The sequence below is a fragment of the Erinaceus europaeus genome, chromosome 2, assembly GCF_950295315.1.
Source record: "Erinaceus europaeus chromosome 2, mEriEur2.1, whole genome shotgun sequence".
NCBI lineage: Eukaryota > Metazoa > Chordata > Mammalia > Eulipotyphla > Erinaceidae > Erinaceus > Erinaceus europaeus.
The window spans coordinates 76,277,932-76,300,600 of NC_080163.1; the positions used below are offsets into that span (position 1 = coordinate 76,277,932).

At 36.7% G+C, this 22,669-nt stretch overlaps 1 protein-coding gene across 1 annotated transcript in view; it reads right to left on the reverse strand.

The window, feature by feature from the left end:
• The window catches only part of TNKS (tankyrase), a 175,289-nt gene that overhangs the window by 31,151 nt on the left and 121,469 nt on the right, over nt 1–22,669 (reverse strand). Inside the window, exons 12-15 of the mRNA XM_007519959.3 lie at nt 12,714–12,885; nt 6,028–6,107; nt 3,426–3,571; nt 2,074–2,239 (exon numbers count right to left, since the gene is read on the reverse strand). Coding sequence (XP_007520021.2) covers nt 2,074–2,239; nt 3,426–3,571; nt 6,028–6,107; nt 12,714–12,885 — 564 coding nt within the window. The remainder of the gene's footprint in view (nt 1–2,073; nt 2,240–3,425; nt 3,572–6,027; nt 6,108–12,713; nt 12,886–22,669) is intronic.

Below are 22,669 nucleotides of genomic sequence, written 5' to 3' on the forward strand. Positions count from 1 at the left end.
GTCTCTGGTAATCTCTTTTCATTTCAATAATGGGTCTAGCAGTTCATTTTAACCAGATTTCAACTAGAGAGATATTCAGTGGCTATTATAAAATATCAGAAAGAAGAAGAGTATATACTAGTGAGAAGGAAGGATACTTAATTCTAAATGAAATCATTAAGAAAAAAGTTTGGAAACAGTTTGATGTCTGTCCGACCGTCAACCCTTCCTTCTTTCCTACCTACCTACCTGCCTTCCCTTCTTCCTGGAAATGAAAACAGAGCTTTGAGCTTGCATGATAGCACTATCTAATGGGTCTCCCTTGGGCCAACATTTTCATTCTTTCATTTTAAAGTTAGAAAAAAAGGGAGAGAAAGAGAGACAGGGAGAGAGGAGAAAGTGAGAGGCAGTAGAGTTTCCAGTCACCATCAACCATAGTGCTTTCTATGGTGGACCCACGAGGTGCTTGCTGGTGGGGCTCAAACCCCCCTAGGGCCTTTACTGTGCGTGCTGTATTGGGTGAGCTATTTCCTGGCCCCTAACCTTTAGTTTTAAAAAGTATATATATATATATATATATATATATATATATATATATATATATATATATATATATATGTCTAGAGATTTTTCCCCATCCTTTGATTTAAAAAGAATACAAATTGTTAAGTAAGTTGTTTAGAAATTACTTTATATTTTAATAAAATATATTAGAATAAAGGTCTTAGAATACATATAAGCTTTTTATTTTCTCCCAGAGTCAGAGTCTCCCACATAAGCAGTTTCACTGGTCCCAGGTAGGTATTTTCTGCTACAGAGAGTGAGAGAGGAACCATTATGGGAACTTCTGGTATTTCTCTGGCACTGCCATGTGGTGCCAGGTTGGTTTTTTTTGCCTCTAGGGTTATTGCTGGGGCTTGATGCCTGCACTATGAATCCACTGCTCCTGTGCCGGGATAGCCTGAGGGTGCTTCTTTCCCAGCAAGTGCTCTCTGGGTTGGAGAGAACTTGACTGGAGCCAACCTAGGCTGCTGCGTAAGAGAGGGATCAGGAACTCGTGCTGGGCTAGCATCCCAGGAGAGAGACTCTGGGACTCTCGGAGCCAGAAGGCAATCTGATGTGTGTTTAATCAGAATAGCAGCTGTATTTATACTTGCCAAGAAGGAAATAGTAGGGTGGAAACAAGATGTGACGTAGAGAGGGTGGAGCGAAAAGAGAGTACAAACTAGTGGTGGAAAACAGGGTATGACTAGGAGAGGGGGCGTAGCTAAAAGAGAATGCGAACCAGTGAAATTAAACCAGTGCCCTGCAGGCAGGTCGGTTCTCAGGTAAACCGTGATTATGTAAATAGACCACAGCATTAAGCAGGGGGGAGCTGGCGAGCTGGCTTATTGCCCAACACTCCTGGAGGCTGTTTTTTCCCTTTTGTTGACCTTGTTGTTTATTGTTGTTAACCTGACGCTGTTGACTGGCTATGGAAGAAGGGCAAACGCTAGAAGAAGAAGAAGAATGCTGTTGTCATTGTTGGACAGGACAGAGAGAAATGGAGAGAGAAGGGGAAGACAGAGGGGGGAGAGAAAGACAGACACCTGCAGACCTGCTTCAACGCTTGTGAAATGATCCCCTTGCAGGTGGGGGGCTGGGGGCTTGAACCGGTGCCAGGTTTTGAATTGAGCTGCTCCTGGCAAGGCATATGCCCTAGTCAAGGCAAGGCATATGCCCTAGTCAGTCCATGGAAGCTCAAATAGTGTTTAATAATGAAAATAAGTTCATAAAATAGACAATGACAAAAATTTAAATTTGCTAGAAAAAATTGTTTCTCCTTGCACTAAATTTTTCTGATATTAAAACTGAATTAGATAAGCAATGAAAATTAATTCAACTTTTGAAAATCTACTTGGATGAGTTATTATGAACTAGACTTAATTCAGTTCAGAAAGGCACTTTAGGCAAGAACTCTGACTAAGATATGTGAGTATTATGATGTCACCTTTAAACAGAAATTGGAAGTAGTTTCTGAAGCATTTATTGTACAACATTATACATTAATGCCCAAATCAATGTGATTATGTTATAATCTTGAGAATTACCTACTTTCAAAAGGAGCTTGCAGATTTCGTATTTTCCTTTAGCTGCTGCTTCGTGAAGAGGTGTAAATTTCCACAAGTCCGCAACATTAACAGAAGCTCCATGTCTAACTAGAAGTTCAGCTACTTCATAATGTCCATATGAACAGGCATTATGAAGGGGCACTAAGCCACTAACAAACAAAAGCAAATTTTTATAAATGTTAAGTCTTTGAAGTATCGTGTTTTTTTTTTTTACCAGAAAATCAATACAATAACATCACACTTATGATAGTAAACACTCAAATTAATCCACTGTTTTGGAAGATAATAGTTATTTTTAAATGAACTTTAATTACTTCAAATACATCCTTTTCAATATAAGCACTTTCCCAGGTTTTTTGGTAATGGATATAAACACAATAATCCTTATCCTTAAAAATACATATAAATAGAACACAGGAAAAAGTTCCATCACAATACATTAAATCATGTTTCATCCTGCCAATATAAAAAGCAATACTACAAACTGATCTCAGGAATATTCAAGGAATAATATGGAATTATTATTTTCCTAAATTTCTTCATTACAGTTTTCCTAATGAAAATTGTATGGTTACTTATCAAGTATATAATGTAATTTAATTTACTGAGTCATGTTCTACATTTTATTAACATTTTTAATCCCTACTAATTTAGTAGTACATTTCTGTAAAGAGATTTAAATGTTGAGATGTCAAGCAACAGACATTCAAAACCCAAGCGACAAATTCTAGTATTGACTAAAGCAACTAATGACGTCTACCATAAACCCTAGCCAGACGATAAAGTGTAGTTGCCTCAACATACGAACAAACTATTTTGAGATGATATAAGTCCTCATTTAGAAGGCAGCTGACATTCCAATCAGACAAAACACTGTGTACATAAAATAGGATACATGAAAAATTTATACTTAAGATATGACAAAAAGTGGACTTGGAGGTGGTACAGTGCATAAAATGTTTGACACTCAAGTATGAGGTCCTAAGCTTGATCCCTGGTAGCACATGCACTAGAGTGATGTCTGGCTACCTCTCTCTCTCTTCTCCTGTCTTTCATTAATAAATAATAAAATCTTTAAAACAATTTTTAAAAAGGTGGTATCTTTTTATTTAGAGATTTGTGATTTAATTTTAAAGGTTTTGAGACCAAACATGCTAAATGGTAAAATAGGCATTGGAAACTTATATTGGTTGTTTCCTAATGCCATACTTTTCATGCTTAAACAAAAGTTCTCTTTGTTTAGTAGGGACACAATCTAAAACTTCCAAATATAGGGAAAAAAAAGAAAAACAGCACGAAGACAATGAGTCCCAACAACTAAGTTCAAACACGCACCCTTTGTCTTTGGCATGGACATCGGCACCATGGTGTAGCAGGTACTCCACAACAGACACTCGATTATAGCCCGCTGCAAAGTGCAAGGGTGTAGAATGGCGACCCTCTAAGTCTCTGCAATTCACATTTTGAGGGCTGCAAAGTTGCTTTTATGGTACACAGACAGGGATAAAGCACAAAAGAAAAATATTAATATTTACGGAGTTTTTCTACAAAAGACTACAGGCATCTTGGATAGATAATAATTTCCTAATGAATACTTATTCCCAAAGACTAGAAAATACAAGTGTTATTTAAGAACCAGCAATCTGCATGGCTTTAAGATATCTATAAATAGCCTAGGCTATTTATAGAGCAGTTTAATCTTTTCAACATTTTTCTGGTTCACATTCTAATTAAAAAAACCACAAAACTCCATAATAAAGCATTTCCAAGGTAAATGATACCCTTCTATTAAGATACTTTCTATTTTCATTTCTGTCTCTCTGACACCCTAAATTGTTTTTCTCAGTATGTTTGTATTTGCAGGCTTTTGGGTATTTGTTCAAATAAGACAAACCTTGGGTGATTACAGAATATCCAAGGTTCTGGTTTATATAAAAAATATTCTGGGAAATTTATTACTTTTAGTCTACCTGGGCCACCCAATTGACTCTTTCATCCTATACAGCATAGTCATGCAGCCAACAGTGCTTTCTCTAGTTGGGGACTGTGGGTAGGAGAGAATTCTAGAAATCAGTCTGATCATATTCTTGTTTGGGCCTTTACTTCTAACTTCTTCAGTTCCATGTTGCAAATCTCTTCTTTGTCTCCCTTCCCCTCTTTGAACACCAGCATTTAAGCACAAGCTCCATTCTGCTTGATATCCAAACAGTAGGCAGGGAGAGAGAGCATAATGATTATACAAAAGACTTTCATGCCCAAGCTTCCAAAATTACAGGTTCAGTCTCCAGAACTATCTAAGCCAGAGCTAAGCAGTGCTCTGGTAAAAAAGAGAGAGAGAGAGAGAGAGAAAGAAAAAGAAAGAAAAGGGTTTTCTTTTTTGAGACTAAGGGAGTAGCAGAGCTAAGCAGTTCTCTGGTTAAAAAACAAAATCCAAGCAGTTGGAAGCAAAGTAAAGACAGGCAAGTTGTATCACAGGTGAATTGCAATTGTGTTTGGATAATATATCCACAACCTTGAATAATTACCTTACAAAGAATTTTCTTTCTTTCTATGAGAGATTATCTCTGAAGGCGAGCAAAGCATTATCTTCATTTTGCAAATAAATAAACGAGGCTCAGAAAACTTAGGTTTTCTTTTTTCATAAAATTGGTAATGGATATTGATTTTTAATCTTGATCTTTTTTGCTACAACATTACTTTTTACTTAGTCACATTAAAGGAAGTGACTAAGAGAAGATAATGAAAACAAGAAAAGACTAAAATAAAACTGGGAAAACAGTGGCATTTTCCTACAAGATAGGAGAAAGGCATCTGACAATCTCACTGCTACTCCAGTGACTGTGATGAGCTATTACATAAAAATCCAGAACCAGGATGATGCATATTTCTAATATATTGAATAGGGACTTCCACATTGGCAGGGTGAAAACAGAGGACTTTTCAGATGGCATAGTTTTACAAGAAGAAGGAAAAGCACCAGATATAAAAACTGAACAGCTACTGGTGTCATCAGGCCAGGTAAAATGTTTTTATTTATCTTACTATTACCCGGACTAACCCACTTATGATTATGGCAAAAAAACCAAAACAAACAAACACTGTAATTAATGTCAGTGTAAATGAAAGAACCTTTACATACCTAGAGCAAAAGTGACTAAACAGCAACTTGATGGATATAAGGCACAGACTGGGAAATGCTTCACAGTTACAGACCTTTCATCTTTATCACTACACTCTGCTCATCCCTTTTAACGTTTAAAGTTGAGTTTTACTGACAAAGATTAATTTCATTTTCCAACAATGACACCATCTCCCCAGATAATAACCTGTGCATATTAGCTGTCAGGCTCAGGCAAAAACTAATAAAGGCATGTTCCCCTTGGAATATACCTAAAATAGACCTACTAGCTTTTCCCAAAATGGAGACCCCAAATCTTCATCTGCAATATTCTTCCTTCAGGTTCATGATTAGTCGACAATTTGTTTTGCTTTATATCTTAATGGTTTTTTTTCAGCCACCAGGTTCCAGATGCTACATGATGCCAACCTGACTTCCCTGGGCGGATGGCCCCACCATGTGTCCTGGAGCCCCACCTCCCCAGATCCTTACCCCACTAGGGAAAGAGAGAGACAGGCTGTGAGTATGGATCGACCTGTCAATGCCCATGTTCAGCAGGGAAGCAATTACAGAAGCCAGACCTTCCACCTTCTGAACCCCTTAATGATCCTGGAGCCATATTTTATCCCTAGAGGGATAAAGAATAGGGAAGCTATCAATGGAGGGAATTGGATACGGAGTTCTGGGGGTGGGAACTGTGTGGAATCGTACCGCTCTTATCCTATATCTTATCAATATTACCATTTTATAAATAAAAATTAAAAAAGATGAATTTCAAGATTAAACAGTGATACCCAAAACAATAAAAGCACTGCCTACCTTCACAGTTTCCAAGTCTCCAGCTTTAGATGCCTCTAAGAGTCTATAGTCAACATCAGAAGTACGTATAGGTGTACTTTCTATGTGAAAGAAAGGAAATATTAGCTATGGTTTTGAGAAATGACAGAGTTGTTAGAGAAAATCATTTAGTTAATGGAAAGGGAAAATTAAGAGGCTAGGAATTTCTGAAATCTATTCCGCCGCCCCCCCCCCCCCCCTTGAGATTCTGAGTTTTTTTCTCAATCTTTTTCTGATAGTAAAGCAAGTGGGGGGCTGGGTGGTGGCACACCTCGTTGAGTGCACATGTTACAGTGTGCAAGGACATAGGTTCAAGCCCTTGGCCCCCACCTGCAAGGGGAAAGCTTCACAGGTGGTGAAGCATGGCTGCAGGTGTCTCTGTCTCTCTCTCTCTCTATCACCCCCTTCCCTCTCGATTTCTGGCTGTCTCTATCCAAATAAATAAATAAAGATAATTAAAAAAAATTTGAAAAACAGAAGATTTAAAAAAAAATTAAAGCAAGTTGTTTCTTCTGTTTACATTCAGCTCATTCTAAGTTAAAATGAAGTAAATTGTAAGAAACAAATTTTCTTTGCCAGCCCTTTTTTTCCTTGTTATTTTTTATTGCCACCAAGGTTATTGCTGGGGCTCAGTGCTACACTATGAACTCACTTCTCCCAGTGGCCATTTTCCCCACACCAACATTTTAAAACATATTTATTTATTTATTTCCTTTTGTTGCCCTTGTTGTTTTATTGTTGTAGATATTATTGTTGTTGTTATTGATGTCATTGTTGTTGGATAGAACAGAGAAATGTACAGAGATGAGGAAGACAAAGAGGGGGAGAGAAAGATACCTGCAGACCTGCTTCACAGCTTGTGAAGTGACTCCCCTGCAGGTGGGGAGCCGGGGGCTCAAACCAGGATCCTTATGCTTCACGTCATGTGCGCTTAGCTCGCTGCATTACCATACAACTCTCTACATTTTGGTTTTTTTTTTTAATTAGATATGACAGGTAGAAGTTGAAACAGGAGAGGGAGAGACAGAGAGACACTTGCAGACCTGCTTCTCCCTTCATGAAGCTTGTCTCCTGCCTGTGGGGATCTGGTCTTATTATATATAATGGTAGAAAAGGACCTATGCTAAGGGAGAGCAGGACCTGCAACACCCATTATGGGGAGATTAGAGGTTGGACATATGGGTCAACGATGGTATTTTAAACCATTAACCCCTCAATAATGTGGAAAAACAAACAAGCAAAAAATCACTGTGTTCTACTAAGGAGTGGCTTTTAATGAATGCTATGAGAACTCTTCAATACGAGCTTATTTGTTTGGTTATAGTAATATTTGGCAGGTAAAACCCTAAGAAGGCTAAAATGTATAAAGAAGTACATTTAAAAAATATATTAAGAATATATTTTTCTTCAAAAGGTAGTTTATTACATTTGTTTGTGGAACTGCTGAGGAGGAGTTAAGGTTTTGCAGCTCATCTTTGTAGTTTTCAGTTATAGGACATTCAGAAAAAGCATTTGCTGAATTTACTTCCACACATTTTTTATATTGGGATCAATATGTATATCACCAAAGGATAGTTATTTCTTTGGCAGCTATTTCATGTCTCATTTCCTTGCATTCTAACTGAATGATATTACTGCATTATAGGTGAGAAAGGCTGCACATGCCTATTTATCTCTGTGGCAGTTCTTTGTGCAGTTAGCAAAACTCACTGCAACACTCTCAGGAAATCTATAGGCACTGTTTTAGTTGATCATTTCAGCAAAGTAAAAGGACAATTGTTTATGTATAGACTATAGACAAATAAATTACATAAAGATCAGCATAAAAACTGACTGTATCCACAAAACAAGAAACGATTCCCATTTTAAACACCTTTCTAATGGAACGATTTTTACTATTTATCCATATTATTTTTATTATCTTTCCAGATCAATAAAGAATATGAAGAATTAAACACTTTGGCATATGGACCAGGTGGTGGTGCATCCTGTGGTAGAACACACATATTACCACGTGCAAAGATTCAGGTTGAAGCTTTTCATCTCCACCTGTATGAGGGGGAATTCAAGAGATGTGGAGCAGTGCTACAGGTATCACCCTCTTTCCCTCTATCTTATCATAAAAAGAAAGAAAAACTAGTAATAAATGGCATCCAGGAGGGGTGCAGTCATTATGCAGCACCAAGCCCCATTATTAAGACTTGCAGCCCCCCACATCCCCAAAAAAGAAAAATTGACAGTACTATCAAGCATTGAATCACCTACATTTTGGAGCCAGGTGGTAGTGCACCTGGTTGAGCACATACATTACGGTGCTCAAGGATGTAGGTTCATGACCCTGGTCCCCAAATGCAGGGGAAAAGCTTAAGTAATGAAACAGTGTTGTAGGTTTCTCTCTTTCCCACTGTGCCTATTCCCCTCCTCTCTTCTCAATTTCTCTGTCTCTATCCATTAATAAATAAAAGTACTTAAAAAATAAAAATGAACTAGCTACATTTTATCTTACTGCTTTAAGAAAAATCAAAATAATGAAAAACATTTCATGTGATTCAGCACTTTGTTTTTTAGCAGAAGTCACATATGCTAACTGCATTATATAAAAGATATTTTAAAAGCACTACACATAGCTAATTTGTTTAATTTATTCAATATTTTCTTCCCATTTTTGCCAGTTATGGCTAAAATATGTGCATTTTTAGAAATTTTGATGTAGAAACTATATGTGTGATTTATGGTTACAAGTCATGGAAACTAACTTAAAATTCAGTACTAAATGACTATAAAAACATAACAGGAAATGTAGAATGTTTTCTAAACAAAAAACACATCTTTTAGAAATGATTTGTACTTAACTCAGAAGGCAGAAGTATTTCTTAGTTAAAGATTGAACTTGTTTAAGCAAATATTCTATTTGTAGAAACAGGAAATTAAATGAAGCCATGTTTTTAACAGTTGGAGCTTGAAGTCTTATAACAGGAAATTTCATTCATATCTTAATTTATCTTGATAGTGAGAATGATACAGGAAGGCATTATACATTGTCTAAGGATAACTACCTAAGATTGAAATAGCTTTGCTGCCACTTCAAAAATGAACTAGAATGAGTAACTAACTGTAAATAATGTTTACAATGTGCCATAGTTACTCTTTTAAGGATGATTAGCTCTAATTCAGCGCTAATAAGATGGATAATCCCCTATGTTTGGAAACGCTCCCTATTTCAAAGTACCAGCAGGGAAATGTGTGTGTGTGTGTTGGCAGGGGGAGTCCTTCGTAGTGTTAATTTTTGTATTCTACTGTATTGTAGTACTGGACATTTAATATAATGCATTGAAAAAGAATCTGTATAGTAAGGTCAAATTATCTATGATTTCTCTTTTAGACAGGAATGGGGATGTTACCTTACCTGGTGATCTAGTGGTTAGGAATGGGGATGTTAAATAAATCTTCATTGTCAAAAAGGGACATGCCCAGATAGAATTAAGACTACTGAACTGGCCAGCAAGCTAGCTTACTTGGATAGTGCTCCTGCTTTGTCATGTGTGTGACCCAGGTTCTAGGCCAGCCCCCACTGCACTGGAGCAAGCTTTGGTGCTGTGTATCTTTCCATTTCTCCCACTGTCTTTTTTTCTGAGACAAGTTTGCCCATAGCAATGAAGCCCTGCAATGACTAGACAAACAAACAAATAAGCAATGGAATTCTAAGTAGGAAAAGTAACTAAGATTTCTGATTTCTGGCATTTTATAGCTTACTCTTCTAGTTTGTAGTGCCTATAATTCACAGACAAAAATAAAGGGATGGTCCTGGGTCCATACTCCCAGAGGGATAAAGAATAGGAAAGCTATCAGGGGAGGGGATGGGATATGGCGCTCTGGTGGTAGAAATTGTACCCCTGTTACGCTATGGTCTTGTCAGTCTTTCCATTTTATAAGTAAATAAAATAAAAGGGGGTCAGGCGGTAGTGCAGCGGCTTAAGCGCACGTGACACAAAGCACAAGGACTGGCGGAAGGATCCCGGTTCGAGGCCCCACCTGCAGGGGAGTTGCTTCACAAACAGTGATGTAGGTCTGCAGGTGTCTTTCTCTCCTCCTCTCTGTCTTCCCCTCCTCTCTCCATTTCTCTCTGTCCTATCAAACAACGATGACAGCAATAATAATTACAACAATAAAGCAATAAGGGCAACAAAAGGGAATAAATTTTAAAAAACTTTAAAAAATATATAAAAAATAAAATAAAGGGATGAGTAAATACTTTTGTAGTATTATATACCAGTAGTAAACAAAATTTGATTTAAAGAAGAAAAAAGCTCGTAAATTATTTAAATTAATTTTTGTCTGGCCCATTGTTTTTTTTAGTCAGTCGACTGTTTCACTTCCTCTTATTTTGGGAATTTTGGAAGTTTTAAAAATATTATTTATTTATTTATTTATTTATTGGATAGAGGCAGACAGAAACTAAGACAAAGATAGAAAGGGTAGATAGTGAAGGAGAGAGAAAGCAAGATACTTGTAGCTTTCCTGCTTTTATAGCTTCCTCTTTGCAGGTGGGAACGGTGGTTTGGACCTGGCTTCTCTAGCATTGAAACACATGTACCCAACCATGTGTGTCACCACCACCTGGCTGCCAGGACTTAGGGAATTGTTATCCATTTTCATATCAGTTTTATGTTTGCTCTTCCTCAATTAACTAAGTATTTAAAATATCAAATACTGGGAGTTGGGCAGTAGTACAGCAGGTTAAGTGCTCGTGGCGCAAAGCACAAAGACCAGCGTAAGGATCCTGGTTCAAGCTCCCGGCTCCCCACCTGCAGGGGTGTCGCTTCACAAGCAGTGAAGCAGGTCTGAAGCAGGTGTCTATCTTTCTCTCCCCCGTCTCTGTCTTCCCCTATTTCTCCATTTCTCTCTGTCCTATCCAACAATGACGACAACAATAACTATAACAAAAGGGCAAGAATAAGGAATAAATAAATAAATATTTAAAAAGTATCAAATACTGTGTTAGGTTGGTAATATCATTAATTAAGACTTCTTAATTATGTTTAAGCTAGAAACAGATAAGATAGTTTCATAAGAATGCAATGAAGAATTACAAATAACGTCAGAATAAAACACAAGTAAGAACAATCAAATATATTTTTTGAAGAAATACAACCTTTATGGTCAGTAATTTTTTAAATTATCTTTATTTATTTATTGGGTAGAGACAGTCAGAAATCAAGAAGGAAGGGGAAGGATGAGAGGGAGAGAAACAGAGTAATACCTGCAGCAGTGCTTTACCACATGTAAAGCTTCCCCTCCCTGTAGGTAGGGACTGGAGGCTTGAACGTGGGTCTTTGTGCAATCTGACACGTATGCTCAACCAGGTGCGCCATCACCTAGTCCCAACAATTAAAGATCTTTATCAAATGTTTATAGTTTTATCTATTTGATAGATTCTACAGTAAACATTGTAATTTCATATTGTTTGTATGGACTCCTAAGTCAACCTTGATCATGACATTTACTGACCAACAAAACTAAAACATATATATTAAGAGGGCCAGGTGGTGTAGCACCTAGTTAAGCACTCACATTACAGTGCATGATGGCCTGTGTTCAAGCCTCTTGTCCCCAGCTGCAGGGGGAAAGTTCATGAGTGGTGAAGCAAAGCTACAAGTATGTCTCTATCTCTCTCCCTCTCTACCTCCCCTACCCCTCACAATTTCTGCCTCTATCCAATAATAAATAAAAAGATTTAAAAAATTTAATATATATACATAAAATATTTCCTTCCTCCTCAAATGTTTATAGAAAATGATAGACTAGTAAGTAACAGAAGCAGGAAAAAACCTGAGGTTAAAAAAAAAATCCAGTACATTTAAGTATTATTTACAATGATCAAAACATGAACTCAGCACAAATGTCCATTGGCAGATGACTAGATAAAAGAATCTATGGCATATATACTCAATGACATATTCTGCCATTAAAAAAAGAACAGTCTCTTTTGGGACAAAATAGATGAAATTTACAGTGATTGTGCTAGGTGAAGTAAGGAAATGAAGTTTTCATTCATATCTGGATTATGAACAACTAAGGCAAAACCCAATAAAATTAACTCCTAGACTCTAGAACTATGGTGGTTACCAGAAAGGAAGTAGAAGGGATGGAATGACAGGAATGGGTAAAAGAGGAGCTTGGATTTTTGTTTTATTTTTTAATTATCTTTATTTACTGGAAGAGAGATAGTTAGAAATTGAAAGAGAAAGGGAGACAGAGAAGAAGAGAGACAGACATCTGCAGTACTGCTTCACCATTTCTGAAGCTTTCCCCCTGCAGGTGGGAACTGGGGGTTTGAACCTGGGTCCTCGTGCATAGTAATGTGTGCTTAATGCACTACCAGGAGGATTTTTTTTTTTTTTGGGGCAAAATGGCACTGGAACTTCGGTGGTGGTGAGTACAGTGAGTTATATATACATATAGAGATGTAAAGTTATACCACTGAAATTCTAGAGCACTGCAAGCCAATCAAGCAAGTGGTACAAAGTTTGTCGATATATCAAAGGACATGGAATAGGAAGCACAAAATGTAATTCTTATCATTACTGAGTTGTTGGAAAAATCAAGGAGTATTTTTTTCTATGTAAAAATTCTTCATGACTTTTCTAACAACCCAAAATTCAACTTACCACTCAGAATCTGTTGCACTGCTTCATTTCCCATTTGTGCTGCTGTAAAGCCTTGTAAGGAAATGATAGAGGGATCAGAACCAAAACTCAGCAGGAGGCGGCAGGTTTGCAGGTGACCTGCAAGGGCAGCTCTGTGCAAAGCAGTTTGACCAAGGGTGTCCAGTGCATTCATCTGGAAAAAAAAAAAAGTTGGGTGGGCATATGGAATTGAACATCTACTTTTGTTGTTTTATACCCTAGAAAATAAATCCTCATGAGAAATATCAATTGTTAAAGCATTTTGAAAGATGTATTAAAGTATTTATCTGAATATTATTTTCTTACCTTTATTGACCACTTTACTTAAAATCACCACATACTCCTTTCCCTACTCCCCTCGATGACTGCCTACCCACTTCTTCCTATCACTTCTGTTATAAACTAGAACTAAGGTCTCTTTGGATCAAGACTACTATGTGATGTTCACTGCCTTCCACATAGAAGATGAAAATTAAACAAACATTTTAGGATGAGTGGGATTTACAAAACTTGTCCCCAGTATATAAAAAGAGAGCAGAATATGCAAACAAAGACAGTTAATAACATTTCTAGTTTTAATGTATAATTATAATAGAAATTCTAATTGAAGTACATCAAATGGAAACAAATGTTCAGTTGTAAAAAAAATTGAAGAATTACAATAGGATATTAATTTAGCTAGGTTTAAGACAATGTTAAACTTTGGGACCATGTTTATAAGTTGATCAAAACTAACTGTATCTAACCTGTTTTCCAGGATGTTCCTGTAATACCCCTTACTTTAGTCAGATAACAGTTCATATTCATTTATATATTCTCTTCAAGGTTGGGAGCTACTTTCGGTCCTAATCTAGCTTTTTAGTTCTATTTCAATTCTAACTACATCTTCCCAGACAATCTTCTTAGTCCACCTCCATGTTAACTAGCAAGCTCAAGCAAAAATTACTAAAGTCATAGACCCCTAGGAACATACCTAAAATAGTCTTACTAGCTTCAATAAGCAACAACCAGAAAATGGGAATAGAGTAGGTGAGAATAGGGATTTTTTAGGATGGTAAGAAGTTAGGCAGTCTATCTTAGGTCGGAATGTTGTGGAATTGTTCCCTTGTGATCTTGTAATTTTGTAAACCAATGCTAAATCACTAATAAAGATACTCTTTTATAGTATAAAAAAAGGTTCATACTCACTATATATGTTGCCTCAGCTTCTTGAATTATAAAATTCAGAGTAATGAATACTTCCTTTCTATACTTCTATTTTTACTTTAGCATTATCTTACAAAATTATAAAACTGGTGTATATTTTGCTTACCAGGTTAACTAAGTCATTATTATTATATATAGACTTGCTGGGTATTCTAAAAATCAACTGTTAAGTGAACACACCTATTGTTTACTTATTCAAAATATTTGCACACACCTACCAAAAACAAAACTAAGAAAAGATTTAATATGACTGGTCTTGTTACCAATCTTGCCATGTTATTAGCCAGGATGTTAATATTTGTCCAAGCAAGAATCCATTTAATTTATTGTTTTCTCACAAAATATGACACATTTTCATTCTACATATTTATCAGCAGATCATGGCTACTTACATGTGAAAGCAGTCATTTGTATATATTGCTGGGAACCACAAAATACCAAACTTGTCTTTTTCTGTAAATAATTCTTTGTTATTTTTTTACCAAATGAGAAAAATTTAAAAACTGAGAACTATCAGTAATATTTGGGGGGGAGGGATTATCTATAAAGCCCATTATAATATCCAATTATACAAATAATGATGGAAATTTCATTCTTATCGGTTAAATCTGAGGAGTGTGGTCTTAGAATTACTGCTGCAAAATACAGATTTTTACCAAGTTCCTCTTCAATTCAAACTTAATAACTCTTCATTGCTTTCATATAAAGCGGAATCCCACAGAGCCATTTAAGATCATCTGTAATTTACTCCTATACCACCTACCTTTCTATCATATTTTTTAATCTCATTGGCAGGCCTGCTAGGCTTTATTAAATTACATCAGAGCCTTATTTGTAGTTCTTTAGCTATTGCAAAAAAAAAAGGAAATTTAGCCCTGGAAAAAATTAGCATTGACAATATCCTTGCAATGCAATGGTAGAGACAGATGAACAGTTCCTTAGTGAATCCAACATGAACCAATTTTATACCTAGTGTCAGGATAGGTCAGCTGGATACCAGATAGAAATACACTGAGCATATCTCTAAAAATTAAAAACAATATGCATCATTATCTATATCTGAGTAGTAATAGTGGTTTTCCTAAAGAGGATGACTAGGTAAAAGTTAACTAAAAATGGCATTTGGACTGAAATGTATTGAGTATAAATGATTCACAAATGGCAAAACTTGCAAGCACACTATAAGGAAATGATCAAGGGTGTTCTTCCACTACATTAACCAACGTGAATAGACTAGTCTCAAAAATCTAACCAGGAAGGTACAATCCTGTAGAAATAAGTGTTCAAGGGGACTGGGCGGCAGTGCACATGGCGTTAAGTACACATGGCGCAAAGTACAAGGACAAGCACAAGAATCCTGGTTAGAGCCCCCGCTCTCCACCTGCATGGGGATTGTTTCACAAGTGATGAAGCAGGTCTGCAGGTGTCTATCTTTCTCTCCTTCTTTTTGTTTCTCCCCCTTGATTTCTCTGTCATATCCAACAATGACAATAATAACAACATGATAAACAATAAGGGCAACAACAGGAAAAAACAGCCTCCAGGAGCAGTGGATTTGTATTGTAGGCACGGAGCCCCAGCAATAACCCTGGAGGCAAAAAAAAAAAGAAGAAGGAGGAGGAGGAGGAGGGAGGAGGAAAGAGAAGGGAGAAGGAGGAGGAGGAGGAGGAGGAGGAGGAGGAGGAGGAGGAGAAGAAGAAGGAGAAGAAGAAGAAGAAGAAGAAGAAGAAGAAGAAGAAGAAGAAGAAGAAGAAGAAGAAGAAGAAGAAGAAAGGAAGGAAGGAAGAAATGAGTGTTCAGAATGGTCAGTACGTGAATGGCTCACAAAAGCAACAAATTTGAAAATTCTGGTTTGTCCTATTGCTAAGGTACTTCCTTACTACGTTTCCTGGTTTTAAAGTGTTTGCTCATGTATGAAGTTCATCATGAAGAACAAGTATCACGAAGGGGGACAGGATTATGAATGAACTTTACTTACATTTCTATTCTTTCTTGACTTCAAAAAAGGATTCAGGGAACTGGGCTGTGGCACACCTGGTTAAAGCTCACACATTACCATGTTCAAGCATCTGGGCTCAAGCCCCTGCTTTCCACCTGCAGAGGGGAAGCTTCATGAGTGGTAAAGCAGGTCTCTCTTTCTCTCTCCCTATCTCCCACCTCGCAATTTCTATCAGTTTTATCTAATAAAATTAGAAAAGAAGGGAGTCAGGTGGTAGTGCAGCGGGTTACGCACAGGCCGCACAAAGAGCAAGGGACAGCAGAAGGATCCTGGTCCGAGCCCCTGGCTCCCCACATGCAGGGGAGTTGCATCACAAGTGGTGAAGCAGGTCTGCAGGTGTCTATCTTTTTCTCCCCCTGTCTTCCCCTTCTCTCTCCATTTCTCTCTGTCCTACCCAACAGCGATGACATCAAAAACAACAATAATAACTACAACAATAAAAAAAGGGCAACAAAAGGGAATAAATATTAAAAAAAAATAGTGCCCAGCAATTACCTTGATGTCAATTTAAAAAATGGTCTCAAGGTGGTGCAGCTTTGAAGTCCCAACTATGTGGAATGTAAACATAATTCCCCAATAAAGAAACTACAATAAATAAATAAACTTAAAAAAGTCCCAACTATGAGGTACCCAGCTCATTTCCTAGCATGATATATGCTGGAGTGCTGCTCTGTTTTTTTCTCTATTGTATATACCAGAAAAACAAACAAACAAATAAATAATCACCAAGGTCTGTTAAAACTATTCTCTAAGACATCTACCAACCAGATGATTTCACTCATATGTGGAATCTAGAAATATGATTTGCATGAATTTGCCAAAAACAAAAACAACAACAACAAAATCCAAACAAAATGGATGGAAGCAAAATGTTTTTATAAGGCTTATAAGAACTATGGTGGTTATCTTTGGAAGGTGGGAGGGTAAGGATACAGAACTTTGGTGGTGGGTGTGGTGTGAAACTATACATTGTAATTTTACAAGCTTGTAACAAACTATCAATAACAACAAAAGATAAAAACTATTCTCATCTGGTCATAAAGTATGAGTCTTGTTTCCTTAGAAACTCATAAATCCCAAGATTTATAGAATTTTTAATACTAAACCATAATTGAATTCATTATAATAAAGGAATAATTTAGCTTGATGCTTAAGATTTTATTTATATATTACTATTTTCTATGGTGGGCTGTATTGCCATTCTAGCTTTGTGGGTGGGAGACAGACAACCAGGGACTCATGGCTGAGCTGTATGCAGTATCTCTTTATTCATGTGGAATGCAGCACAATCTAAGCTAAGTTATCCCTAATCACAATCCTGTCCTTTATATATACACTCACCAAGTAGGGGGAAACAGGATGTGACATAGAGAGGGTGGAGCGAAAAGTGACTGTTGCAAATCAGGGTATACTATGAGAGGGGGCGGGGCAAAAAGACATTATGAACCAGTGGGGATTAAACCAATGCCCTGCAGGCAGGGCAGTGTTTAGTTAACAGTGGTTATGTAAATAGAATACAGTGTTAAGCAGGGGGGATTAAACCAATGAAACAGAAGGGGTCTTAGAAGCATACCAACACTGTATATAGTTGAAAGATCTTCTGTGAGGTATAAAATAATATGGTCACAATTTAATTTTTATCTAGAATTTGATACATAGTAATCACATTTTACTTTAAATAGATCTTAATACTCTACTGTACTGTGAACCCAGATAGAACATGGACTTGACCAAGAAATTAAACTTGAACTGACATATGAAATTTATTATTTATCAGATAAGCCTGAATGTATTTGTAAACTTGATAAACAATGTATTTGTAAACTCTGACAATTCATGCAGAATTTTAAGCAATTTCTCTGAATATATATATATACAGAAATATAATTATTTTGTCTTATTAAAAGGGTACATACTTTTTCATATACCCTAAACATCTAAGAAATAATTCTCTGAGCATAGCTGATACAGGGTGCTAATTCAGTAGTTGTGTAGAAAATAACTGAAATTTCACTTATATTCTCCTCTTATTTATGAGACTTGGGATGAACTTAAGGTAGCTTCAGGTGGCATATTTTTTAATCAAAATGACATAGGAATTTCAGTGATGTAGAAGAAAAGGGCTACAATGAACATATTAATACCACAGACTAATCAAACACAAAATATAGTCCCTAAAAAAAGAATAAAGAGGATGAACAAAGATCACAAAAAGAGATGAAGAATGACAGCCAAAGAACCTAATAGTTTCTAAATTCCTTGTCCTAGTTTTTTGTATATCTCAGTTACTATCCCTACAGATTATTTCTATGGAATCACTATATGATCATCATATGAAAGTATTAAGCATATGCTTATATAAAATAGATTTTGTCTTATATTTAATTCAGATTCAGGTGATGTGTTAGTGGTAACTACAATGTTTCTGAGACATTGTCCAAAAACTTCAGATGTTATCTGAACTGCAAATCAAACTCTGGAATCTCTACTTTTAAAAGCAATTTAACATCTGTGGGCTCAGAGAATCTGCTTATCAATCTACCTTAAGAATAGCAATAAAATCTTTATAATAAGCCAACACAGTTTTCCAAATGAGCAAAGGCTTTTGAACACTTCTCAATGTGAGAAACAAGCACATTGAATGCCAATTACTATTGACACAATTTCTTCTTACATAAAATATAAATAAATCTGTCAAATTAAGACATATGAGCAATCAAAAGAAATTTCATGTTCCTCACATTCAACAGATGTTCACTAATGAAAAAATAGCAGCGCTTCTATTTAAGAAAAAAAGCACTTCTGACGCAAGCACTTCTTGTTTTCAGATATTACTATTACCACATGATATTGGGGCTTAAGTTCTATTTAATAATGGCAGATAGTAATAGAACACAAAACGCTAGGGCAAACTAACAATCAGAAAAATTGCTTCATGGAGGATAAATCTTCATGCTTCTTCTAACTTTATAGTTCTCTTACAGAACAGGGGTCAGGGGGAGACATGGGCTAAGGCATGTCCAGTAGGGCAAACATAATCACCATGTACAAGGACCTGGGTCAAGTCCCCAGGCCCCAGAGAGAACAGTAAAGCAGTGCTGCAGGTATCTCTTGTTCTTTCTCCCCCCATTCTCCCTTAATTTGTCTCTATAAAAAAGGAAGGGGGGATGCTACTAGCAGTGGTGGATTCATCATGCAGGCACTGTGCCCCAGGACTAACCCTAGAGGCAACAAAATAAATCAAAACAAAAAAGCAAAAAAAGACAAGGGGGGGGGTGGAGATCAGTACACTTAGTATTACGTTTTTTTAGGATATAAAAGTTTACTCCTAGTAAAAGTGGATTTCTTAAATAACTTGGTTATACTTCCATTTTCTTATCATTCTTCTTCTGTACTACCAATTTGCTTTACAGCCTTTTGCTGAATATTATTTTGTTTGCCGGTTTGGTCCATAGTCACTTTCAATGCCTGCACTGTGTCTTACCATTTGTATGAATCATAGCAATGAGTTTCCAAATCCAAGTTTTTAATGAATTTGGTTAATTATAAGACAATGACAAGGAGTCCAGTAAATTGAAGGATGAGAAATACAGGTTAGATATAGTCCCTATATAAAATCAAAGATTGTTGGGTCCTCTCTCAAAGGTGCTGGTATGTGACCTTTTCCAAATAACCATACTCTTGGGTACTACTGACCTCTCTGTCTCTTTAGGCCCAGGTCTTATATAATATCTCTGCATTTTCTGCTAGCATTACCCCCCTTTGATGTCCTTAACTTCTGCCTACTTTTTGTATATAATTCCTTTACTAAACTTTCCTTAGACTGCCCAATTTAAAAGTACTACTTGCTGTCAAAACCCTAATATGATTGTTTACCTTCAATGCCCCTCTGCAACCAGTCCTTGAGCTGACAAATTAAGTGGTCTTGTCTACCTTGACATCTCTTGGTAGCTGATTAGATAACTGATTATCTGTTCTTCTACACTCCTCTTGCATTCAGTAGATATTGTGGTATGTGTCTATCTCCTCTTACCATTACTACACTATAAACAGAAGTACTAAAAAAAAAAAAAAAAAAAAAAAAAAAACCTCTTTCTTTAACTATTTTTTTTTTTAAGTTGTCACCAGGGCCTCAATGGCTCTACAATGAATCAACAGCACATGGTGGCTGTTGCTATGTTTCATATTGGTTTGTTCCCCTTCCCCCCAACTCTGAGAGAATTGGTTTGGCCCTTGCTAGTTTCGCGCCCCTTTTTCTCCCCGCCCCCTATGCTAAGGACATCCAGAGTCCCAGCAGCAGCCGCAGAAAAAGAATGATGGAGAAGCACATGGTGTGGTGATTTGTCCATTCGTGAATAAAGATTAAACTGCAGCTTCTCAGCCCAGCCGTGTGTCCCCGAGTCTCTGTCTCTGTCTACCGCCACGACGCTAGCCTGGCCTGCTGGAGGCCTCCGAACTTTAACAACAGGTGGCCATTACTTCTTCCACCCCTCCTTTCCTTTCTATTTCATAGGACAAAGATAAATTGAGAGAGGAGGGAGAGATAGAGGAGAAAGAAAGAAAGAAAGTACTTGCAACAACACAGCTTCACTACTCATGAAGTTTCCCCCACTGCAGGTGCAGGCCTGGAGCTTGAACCTGAGTCCTTGCACATGGTAGTGTGTGAACTCTACTGGGTGCATCAGCACTCAACCCTTCTTAACTATTTCTCTATACTTTCTTTGCCAGGAACCCTATTCAGTTTCACAAACGAACAATCTGTATATCTATAAAGTTCACCAAAAGAGTTTCTAACCTAAAAATCTCATATTCCTAATTATATATTTCCAGCTGGTATATCCTAAATCTCCCTTTATCATATCCACTCCAAACACAAAGTCAATTATCAAGGCACATGAAACCAGTATTTCTCCCTACTTCTTACTTTCTGTTTGTAGCACCATTTCCAAGTCTATTTTTTTCCCCTTTTGTTGCCCTTGTTTTATTGTTGTCGTTATTATTATTGTTTTTGCTGTCATTGTTGTTGGATAGGACAGAGAGAAACTGAGAGAGGAGGGTAAAACAGAAAGGGGAGAGAAAGATAGACACCTGCTTCAACGCTTGTGAAGAGGCCCTCCCCTGCAGGTAGGGGCTGGGGGCTAGAACCAAGATCCTTGTGCCAATCCTTGCACTTTACGCTCTGTACACTTAACCCGCTGCACTACCACCCAGCTACTCCAAGTTTATTCTAACACCCAATTCATTTCCAAGTAATAAAATTATTCCCGTATAAATTGGTTTCATCTTTCTCTCCCTTCTTCAACAAACACCTACATGCAAATTAAGAAAGGTTTATCACAGATTAGCAAATTTCTTCTTTCAGAGTTTTAAATTATATAGATAAATAACTGGGTTATATATCTTTATTACTTTTCAGCAAAAATGAACCTGAAGATTATTTAATTCCAAAATTAGCTTCAAATTTGGTAACTATATTAACTTCCAAACTAGTATTTTCTATAGTATCTAGAAATCTTATTCATATTATACATAGCAATGGTTAAGTTAGTAGGGGAAAACAAATTATAAAGTGATTAGATATATATCATATAAACATTCAGATAACTAGAAGTATAGTCTATAAGCTTGAAAACAATTATACTTTCAAAATTATTCTTTTTGTTGCCACCTAGGTTATTGCAGGGGTTTAGTGTCTGCAAGATGAATTCATTGCTCCTGGAGGCCATTCTTTCCTTCCCCATCCTTCTTCCTTTTATATTAGATAGGACAGACAGAAACTGAGAGAAGAGGGAAATAGAAAGGGAGAAAGAGAGACACCTATACACCTGATTCACCACTCATGTAGCTTCCCCCTGCATGTGGGTGAGGGAGTTCAAATCCAGGACCTTGGGCATGGTAACAAGTGTGTTAAACTGTATGTGCCATTGTCTGGCCCCTGAGTTAATAGATATCCTTACTAATTGGGATGATAGCACAGAGGTACTACATAGGTAGTGCATAGCACCCAGCTTCTACCCTAACATCATTATATGCCAGAACTGATCTCTGGCTTCTCTTAATTAAAAAATGTAAACTTAAGCTATTCGTGTACTTGAAAAAATATAATGATCATTCTCATTAGCAAACAAAGCACTGTTTATGTTCCAGACACACGTATACACTCTACACACACACACACACACACACACACACACACACCTAAATTAAAAAATAAAGCCATGCAGAGGAGGCATTATATCAACAAATCATTGATAACATTGGAGTTTTTAGACATTAAATTCAAGGTGACAATACTGAAGAGTGAGTATTCTCAACTAAAAGTATGCCCACTCATGCTGTATATACAAAATGTTTACTTTAACATGCATAATGCATCTAAACTTTGTATATATCATCAAGCTTTCAGTAAGACAATGTTTCTATTTTATTTTATTATATATATATTTCTTTTTCTTACCAGAGCACTGCTCAGCTTTGGCTTATGGTAGTGCATGGGGATTGAGCCTGAGATCCCAGAGCCTTTGCATAACCATTGTGCTATCTCCTCCACCCAATAATGTTTGAATTTAAATAAACAGGACAGTAAATATTAAGTAACAGAAAAAAGTTTGTGGCATTAGATTTCTCAATTTCTTTTCTGATGAATTGTCTTAGTGTGAGAAACACTAATGACGAGGAAAGAAAGGCAGTATGGTGGAATTAATGTTAAGAAGGTTTGACTCTAAATTAAGGG